Source organism: Falco cherrug, chromosome 4 (assembly GCF_023634085.1).
Source record: "Falco cherrug isolate bFalChe1 chromosome 4, bFalChe1.pri, whole genome shotgun sequence".
In the NCBI taxonomy this organism is placed as follows: Eukaryota; Metazoa; Chordata; class Aves; order Falconiformes; family Falconidae; genus Falco; species Falco cherrug.
In genome coordinates, this window is record NC_073700.1 from 100,941,939 (window position 1) to 100,951,429 (window position 9,491).

The 9,491-nt window shown below is 41.7% G+C and overlaps 1 protein-coding gene across 3 annotated transcripts in view; it reads right to left on the bottom strand.

The window, feature by feature from the left end:
* ANO10 (anoctamin 10) overlaps positions 1–9,238 on the bottom strand; it is a 128,251-nt gene extending 119,013 nt beyond the window's left edge. For 2 of the 3 annotated variants that reach the window (XM_055707296.1, XM_055707295.1), the window contains exons 1-5: positions 9,104–9,238; positions 6,006–6,158; positions 4,722–4,904; positions 2,319–2,453; positions 486–605 (exon numbers count right to left, since the gene is read on the bottom strand). In XM_055707296.1, coding sequence (XP_055563271.1) covers positions 486–605; positions 2,319–2,453; positions 4,722–4,904; positions 6,006–6,158; positions 9,104–9,122 — 610 coding nt within the window. In that variant the 5' untranslated portion in view covers positions 9,123–9,238. Of the gene's footprint in view, positions 1–485; positions 606–2,318; positions 2,454–4,721; positions 4,905–6,005; positions 6,159–8,129; positions 8,592–9,103 lie in introns of those variants that run through there. The other variant, XM_014285511.3, reaches the window with a different exon arrangement.
* Between the last annotated feature and the right edge of the window lie 253 nt (positions 9,239–9,491).

A 9,491-nucleotide genomic window follows, 5' to 3' on the forward strand; every position in this document is an offset into this window, starting at 1 on the left:
AGAAAGAGCAGCCTGCACATCCAGTGCTTCACTCCTGAACACTTGTATTGCAAGTCATTATAGCAAAAGATACCTTACAGCCATCTTAGTATCAATGAGAATTCTCAACAAAGAGACCTCAACTGTGCATGTCAGCAAGCCTGGAAACATGGATGTTTCCTTAGCCAGAGCCTAAGCCACTCTGTTGATTCCAAAACCAGAGGACTTTGATTCACAATGGCCAGCAAAGCAACTTGGGCAGAGAGGTAATGGAGAGAGTAGGTGAACTGCAATGGGTAATTGGGGATGTGAAAAGGTAAACTCTTAGTCAAACAACAGACTTCTTGGTACAATACTTTCACACAGGAGTTTCAATTCTATCAGTCAAATTCTAAATGCTGGAGCAGAACTTAGAAAGACCCTTGGTCTTCTCACACAAACTGAAGAGAAAACTTCTCCAGAAGAAACCCTGCACTATATTCATAGTGAAGTAAGCGTTCACATACCTAAAGGTTGATAGCCAACTTTCACTCGGCCATACCAGCTGTGACGGAGCTTTTTCAACTCTTCTCTATCATGCAGTGGGAAAATCTGCACTAGAATACCACTGGTCAATAATCTTCTCACTAGAGGCAAAACGGGGGAAAAAAAAAAAAAGGTACCTAGTAATCTTTCAAAGGACTATGAAGTTGATACAAGAAAATGGGTTACATTACGTACTTCGCAAGTCTGAAGTTCCTTAGAAATAAATCTAGCATTTAAATCCTAAAAACAAATAATCTGTCTGCATGTTAGTTAAAAATTATTCATTATAGAGAGCAGTTCTTACAAAGACTGTGCTGTCAACTAGAAGACAAAGAGTAAAGTTTTTACATCTATTAACTATTCCATAGGTTTGCAATATAATCAGATGCAGGTTGAACAAAAAGTGCTACAGGTCAGAACTGAAGTGTCACGTGTAGCTTTGTGGGGAAAGGTCTGGCTCTTGCATTTGAGCAAATAAAGGCATAACAAATCAAACTGACATAGCAAAAACAAAACATTAAATTGAAGAGCCATTGTTGTATTAATTATGGGGAAGGTACTAAAACAGTTTTTGAATTATCAATTTACATTAATTCATAAATTACAACATATCTTCATTGCAAACAAACCAGATATTCCACAATTTGTATTTAACTTTGTTATGGAAAGCAATACTACCCATGTGGATAAACGGGTAGTATTGCTTTCCATATAAAAAAATCAACAAACTGCTCTGGAAGTTACCACCATAGAAATATTAAAAAAGAAAATAAATTTGAAAACAGGAGAAGGAAGACACTGGAAGTTTTGTGATAGTTTTTTACCATTTCTCATGGTATCTACTTGACATAACCAGCATCTTTCCCAGCATCTACTTGACATAACTGGAAAAATACCTTAGCTATATAAAAAATTACCACTGTAAATTCATCAGACATCTATATTTATTTACATTTCTTGAACCACGGATATGCACAGATCTCTCTTTGATGATGAACACTAATTAATAAAGACACTGTTATTAAAAGGACATAAATACATTAAGATAAATTCTGCTAATAAACTGTAGCATCTCTGCCAAAGAACTAGTTCCAACTACCATAAAAACAGCACTAGCTCTTATTGCTTCTTTCTCCCATTAAAAAGGGGAGCTCTTGAAGCAAGGAGGATGACAAATGAAATCAAATTAATGAAATAGAACTAACTTACTTCATATTGTGAAATTTATAGCTCTGAAACACTGTTACTCATTCCAGTATTTTTATAGAGACAATCCAATATATTATTATGTAATTTAAAAAAAAACCAAGTATTTTTGTACTAATTATAAAAATAAAGGATGACATCAATATATGTGAAAATTATCCAAATGAGAAGAATGTAAGGCCAGAGTCTCAGCCCCATCCTAATTCCAGAGACTCAGGATGGAAAGCCTACTGGAAGTCATCTGGCCCAACTTCCTGCTCAAAGCAGGTTCATCTAAAATCAGGCTGCTCAGGGCCTTGTCTAGTGAAGATCTAAAAGTCTTACAGGACAGTTACCAAAATCTCTCTAAAACCCTGTTCCAACGTTTGATTACCCTCATTGTGAAAAACATTTTTCTCAGTATCTACTCAGAATGTCTCTTGTTGCACAGTGCATCCATTTCCTCTTGATCTATCACTGTGGAGTGCCAAGAAAAAGTTGATTAAAAATAGTGGGGAACTAATGTCTGAAGGATTTCTCTTCACTGCAGGAAAATTAAGGTTTTTTTCACCATGCACACTATCCTACATCAACACTGTGAGTTACAGGCAAAAAACTACATTGCTTACCAATTGATTTTCCTGGATACAGCTTTGCCTGAGGATATCCTGGGATCATTTTTTCATCTTTAGCTCTCAAATTTTCGAGTTCATGCTTGATGATATACTGACATTCTGCCATTGTAAGGAAATTGTGATTGTCATCTAAATCAAAAAGAAGGTATGAAATTATGCAGTACAGGACAATGTATTATGAAATTGTGCAAATAACTACCAAAAATGACCAGAATCAGGAAAAAAAAATTATGTGACAATTACTGCCAAAAAAAATCCATTAGCAAAATCTCCCCTTTTTAAAACTTGGGAAGAAGTTTTCTCTAACTGGCACATGTTGGCCACTGCATTTTTGACTATCCAGATGAACTAAGAGAATAAATCACTTGAGACAAAGACACCCCTGAAGTCCTAATTGCTGGAGACTGGGCAGTATACCAGCAAGTACTACATACGCTTGCCCGGCTGAAAGACTCTCACTTAGGCATCCACTACTTGCCAGACTCAGAATCTCCATAACCCTTTCTGCCATACAGTTCCTGAAATATTTTCATAACAAAAAAACATTAAGATGTCAGGACAAATCTCCTTTTTAGTAAGCATTTCACACCAAATATCACAGTATCTTGCTCTTTATTGCCCATTCAACATAACAATAAGCTATTTGAAACATTTTGTTCTGATAAAAATACAGAAATAAGGTAAAACGATAAGAAACCTTTCCAAAAATCTCAAGTTTTGAAGACCTATAGCAACAAAACTATTGTCAACCCCACCAACTTATCATCAAGGAAACAAGAGTATGATTTTCTTGAGATAATGACCAATTGATTATTTTTTCCACTTAGGAATAAGAAACTGTAGGGATGGCCCTAAATACACTAAGAAAGAAGCTAAACCATCAACAAATCTCTAATACAAAGAATAAGAATATAGTATCAGTTAAATTGGGGAACTAGAAATAATAGTAAGACAACTCAGGCTGCAGAGTTTCTTTTGTAGATGACATTTTTCATCTCATCTAAGCATGGTCAACTATTTTATCCTCTGATCAGGTCTGGGCAAAACTTAAATTATATTGGCATTTTAAAAAAGACCAGGAGATACAGCAAAAATTATCTTTTAGGTTTACAGTAGCTGGAGTTCCAGCTGCTATTACAGAACAAAGTTCACAATGACAGTCAGATTAGCATTAAGAATGTAAACACATGAATGAAACAGAAATGGTACCTTCGCAAGCAACAACTCTTCTCAAGGCTTCCTAATTTCAGAAAAGCAAGGTCACAAAAGATAAGGCAATGCAACAGTTACTGCACACAACAGCGGTGTTGAATAAACTGGCATCAAACAAACAACAAATCTCAACTTTATTATTGTTTCAGACAGACCCAGGAACCTTTATATCGAAAATATGGTGAAAGGCATCACCAAAACAGGCATGTGAAAAGTATTAGCAAAACTAAGCAGGAACTCCAATATTTACCTGGAGAGCAAAATGACTACTGCCACTGTAAGGGGGTTAAATACCTTTCAAGTACCACATTTAAAAGAAAATGTTACTGTGTTTGCACCTCCTCAAAATAGAAGAGGAAAGAGAATTATTTCCCAAATCATAAGATCTCAAGTTGCAACAGACCCATGAGGATCATAAAGTCCAACTCCCTGCTTCTCGCAGCACTAAACCAAACATCAGCACATTCCCTATAGCCCGCAGGCTCAGGTGCTTTGAGCTACAGCTGACAGTTGGTACTGGGGCAAGGACAGAGGTTTCAGTTTGTACTGGGATGGGTCCCAGTCTGTACTGGGAGAGGGACAAAGAGGTTCCAGTTTGTACTGGGAAGAAGCCAGGAATCATGCCCAAATTCTATCAAATGGCTCTGTAGTGTTATTTAACTATTTAATTCTCTTTAATGTGTAAATGTAAGAGAAAAATATTTCTATTTTCTCCAGCTAATTATAAGATATAATACAAAATAATAAAATAAGATATAAGGTAATAAGCGTCAAAAGGGGCTCACATAATTGCTATGTTAATTCATAACATTGATTGATAAACCTGCACTCCTGATCATCAACTATTTATTCTTGTCTTATTTTCAACAAAAATGTTTCACACAAATAAAAGAATATTTGGAGTATACAAAAGTATATTGTGTATACCCCAAATTTTCAAAACATTTCAAAAAGTAGAACACAAGCAAAAATCAAATCCATGTGAAAAAAAATAGTAATTTAGTTTTGTTACATGATCTGAATTCCCATAGGGAAAAATGAGTATTTTTTTCATGGCTTGTTCCTCCTATTTCTGTTCACTGTTACCATTTCAAGGAAAGAAAGACCATGAAAGATCTGGCAGTGTTATTGCTTATAATCTTCAGGCACAGCCTTGCAATGACAAAGACCCCTAAAACTGCTTACCTGCAAAATATTTGAAAGTTTTTCTACTGCTGTATGTAAAAGTTCTCATTGAGTTATCATTACATTCCTTCACCAAACCCACAGTTTCAGCTCCCAGCAACAGCCTTAAGTGGGAAGCTCCAACGAGATAAATATTTTTATCTCCATTTCCCATGACCAATGGTTTAACCAGCAGCTGTGCACCTTTAAAGAAAAGCAAAATAAGGAAGAATAGACATTAAAATTACATCTCAAAAACCTACTGTGTTAGCATCCATTATATTGGACCTAGTTATAAGGAGCGCTGAAGCTTCATCTTTTTAAAGGCCAGAAGAATTAAGGCTTCAACAGCACCTGAAGTGTGGTGGTCAGAATCTTGCAGGGTCACCCCTTGATTTAGCCTTGTTTCTGTGGAAGTGCTCACAGAAGGTGAACTGGAACAATGGGGACAGTTGGGATCTTCATCCCTAATGCTCACATCATGTAAATAACCAGCACTTCTGCAAACAGTCCCACTCATTTTAAGGAGACTAGACTTACAAAACAGAAACACCCCTGACATCCAACAGAGGCCTGAAAGCAAGTTTGTAGTCACAAATCCAACAGCCACAGAAATATCACTGACTGTAAGATATAATAAGCTACAACAGCAATAAAGAATGCCTTTCTAAAAGATGTTAAAAAAAAAAAAAAAGCCTAAGGAATTACAAATTCATTAGCCTAACTTCAGATCCTGGGAGTATACTAAAATAAGTAATGAAACACTGTCTTTGCAAAAGCCTACAAGCTAGCTAAAAGATAATTGAAATCCAACATGAGTTTATCAACATGAAATTGCTTCCTGCTAACTTAACTGTGTTCTACAACATGGTACCAAGTCTTGTGGACAGGACAGTAGATATGGTGAGTCTTCTATTTGGAAAGGCTCACAATGTGCTCATAAGGAACAAGAGAAACATGCTCCAGGCCATGAAGATAAAAACTGATAACAAAATTATGCTGAAAGACAGGTTATCAGGGTTTCACTGTAAAAATGGAAGGATTCAAGAGTTCAACAGGCATGTTACTCGAAGCCAGTATTTTCATTAATAACTGGATTAAGAGGGTTCAGTTATTAAATTTTCATGACATGAAAGTTCTACTCTTACATAATATCAACCAACTTCAAAAACACAAAATGGAGTGTGATTGGCTAAACAATAATTAAACCACAACATACCTGAATACCAATTTTCTATGTGTCTTCATATTATGATGAGAGCCAATTCGATTTCAAAGTATTACAGAAGGTCATACTACACTCACCTCCATTTGCTTTTTTGTCCACAATTCGTTTAGTGAACCATTCTATGGTTTCCTCTTTGGTGCCTTTTGCAAGCTCAATTACTACCAGGGGCGTGAAGTTAGGTTCAAAATTATCCAAGAAAGACCAGCTTTCTGCCATCTTTTGAGCGCTTACTAAGTACAAAAACAAAACAGAAATGTCAGTATTAAAAAAATATTTGCTATCAACCTAAAACCTCACAAAACTTTACTATAGTAAGTGACATATGTCTGTGTTTAGCAAAGTGGTAGCTGCCCATTTCTGTGGACCTACTGAAAACAGCACTTTGAGTAATCTCTCAGATTGTGATTTGGGAAGATGCTACCAGTCTTCAGCAGCATTTATATCCTGCTACTCTCTAGGGAAATTGTTCTTGGTATGTGCAGCAAAGAGGTAGTGATGAGAAAGCAAATAAATACATTGAAACAAAGTAATAAGAAGAAACTAGCGTCAAGAACAACAGCTTGCACACAAAAACACACACAAAAGATACAGTGTATCGTCAGCAAATGAAAACATTAACAGACGAGAACATCAGTCAAGCAGGTATCTAAAACCAATAAGCTTCTCCTGCTAGAAGTGTGCAAACACATTATACGTTGAAGGAGGAACCTTGTGAAGCTTTAATGACACTACAGAAACTTACATCACCTTGCATAGGTGAGCAGGACGGCCATCATACAAATAGGCAAACCATGCACAAAGCATTTAAATGACTTGTTGAAAGATACAAACCAAGCGTTCTGGTTTATATCCACAACAGCACAGCGTGGAGCATCAGCATAACTTTATATGTAAATAATCCAAAATATCTAAGTGAACTTTTATAGAATCATAGAATCATTTAGATTGGAAAAGATCTTTAAGATCATGAACTCCAACGGTTAACCTAACACTGCCAGCTCCACCACTAAACGATGTTCCGAAGCACCACACAGCTACACGACTTTTAAATACCTCCAGGGATGGTGACTCAGCCACTCCCCGGGGCAGCCTGGTCCGGTGCTTGACAACCCTTTCCATCAAGAAATTCCCCCTAATGTCCAACCTAAACCTCCCCTGGCACAACTTGAAGCCATTTCCTGCTGTCCTATCTCTTGTTACTTGGGACAAGAGACCAACACCCAGCTCGCTACAACCTCCTCCTCTCAGGTAGTTGTACAGAGCGATAAGGTCTCCCCCAAGCCTCCTTTTTTCCAGGCTAAACAACCCTGGTTCCTTCAGCTGCTCCTCTTAAGTCTTTTGACATTGTGCCTTCAACTTCCGTATAATGAGTCTACAGAGATCATTATATCATGCTTCATAAAGCAGCTCTGAGGTGTTGATATAAAAAGATAAATCTGGAACTAACCTACCTGGCTTAAAAATAAAAATTAAAAAACCCAACCAAAAAACCTATCACAGACTAAATTCACAGAATTTAAAACTGAAGGGAAGGTTTGGTGGTTTGGGTTTTTTTTTACTATTAACCTCACCGAAGAAAGGATTTTACCCAGTCTTCCAGCAGTTTTCCCCTTCCTGTTCAAAGACTGAAATTACTTAATTTCTAAGTATCTCTAAGGATGCAGTTCAGCTTTTATGACAGTTTTGTGTGATTCACAGAGAAATCACAATCTCCAGTATTTTGCATAAATTATCCTACAAAATACAGTGATACCGTTAACATATGCATAACCAACAAGTTTATTTGCTTTTGACTGGCACAAAAAGCTTTCAAGCTGAATTTCAATGGGTTTTTCCTGTTAGCTTCACTTGCTAGTTCACTTTTTTTTTTTTTTTACACACAATTCTGCAGCATTCAGTTTTACAAGTATGTATGTCTTTGAAAGAAATCCATTAGATTAATGAAGTATTTTAAAACATTTTAGATGCAAGTCTGCACAAATAGAGTGAACCCAAGGCAAACATTAGGGATAACGTACTGTAACTGTGCTTGTCAATGACTGACTGCACTGCCTTGATGAGTCATTCCACCATATTGCATTGCTTTCTCTAATCAGTTTTATTTTAAAAAATTATACTGCCTGCCATATTGTGCATACTGCAGGTTCCAAAGAATTGAAAAAATGAAAAGCAGTAGATAATTATTAAACGTTACTAGTTACCAGTATCACTTTGCAGAGCAGTTGTCTTCTCGAAACAGCGTTTGTATAAACAGCACGCTGCTCGGTAAACTCACTCCTACAATTTATTCAGAATTGTTGTGCTTGGCGTGGTGACTCAGTAAGATTTGTTCTTTTCAGGCTTATTAGTACTGAAAACTAGCGGCGGCCCGCAGCACCCCGCCAGCTCGCGGCCCGCAGCGCAGAGCTGCCAGCACGCCGCCTGGCGCACAGCCGGGTGCAGCTGGGCCCCTTCCCTCGCACCCACGCCAGAACCCGAAGCGTGGGGCGCAGGGACAGCCGTGCCCGTGGCCAGCCCCCGCAGCCAGCTCCCGAGCCACGCAGCCCGGCCGCCCCGGGCGGTCTGCGAGCCGGCGCGGCCAGCAGGGCAGGGGGAGCTGCGGCCCCTTTTCGCGGGGCGGCCGTGCCCAGCAGCGGCCCGCTCATCGCCCTGCCGCCACCAGCCCGGCGTCCCCGGGCAGCCAGCGCGGCGCCCCCCCCCGCCGTGACCGCTCTGAGGCGATAGGCAACGGCGTCCCCCCGCCGCCCGGCCGCGTCTCGCCTCCCTTTTACAGGGGCCGAACCGCCGGGGAGAGGCGCGCCCGGCCCGCCGCCGCCGCCGCGCCCGCTGACTCGCTCCCTCACGCCAGGCCGCGCTCCGCCGGCGGGCACCGCCCCACCCCTCCCCAGCGGCCGCCGCCCGGAGCCCACCGCGGGTGAAGGGCGCCCGGGGCTGCGGCGGGCACCGCGCGGGGAACAAGCCGGCTCCCGTAATTCAGCCGGCTCCAGGCCCAGCCCAGAGTCCCCGGGAACGCCGCCGGGCCGGGCGAGCCGCGCCTGGGCAGTGAGGGGCGACTAGGCGCTGGCTCGGCGCCACGGCGGGGAAGACCGGGGTGGGCGGGAAGGTGGGAGGCTCCTCCCCTCACGGCAGCGAGGGCCCCTTCCCGCTGGGTGACGGCCGCCCACCCAGCACTCACCGCCGGCCGCCGGCTCCATATCCGCAGGGCGGGACGGGGCGGTACTGACCCTGGCCGCAGGCAGCCGGCGCGGGCGGGAAGGGCGCCGGGGCGGCCCGACGTGCCACCGCCCACCGGCTGCCACCGGCCTGGCCCCGCCCGCCGCGGCTGGGCCTCCCCCTCCCATTGGCCGGAGGCGGCGCTGCCCCGCCCCATCGCGTGCTCATGGGGCAAGCGCGGGACGGCTGAGACGAGGAGGGGTCGCTTGGCGGCCGTGGCTGGGGGCCCGTCTGGCCTTTGCGCTATAATGCTTTCAAAATGCTTTTATTACAGTGTTTTATCAGCACTTGTATGGGCTGTGACCTCTTGTTTCATCCTCTTTTTTCCTCTTCCCCCCCCCCCCCCCCCC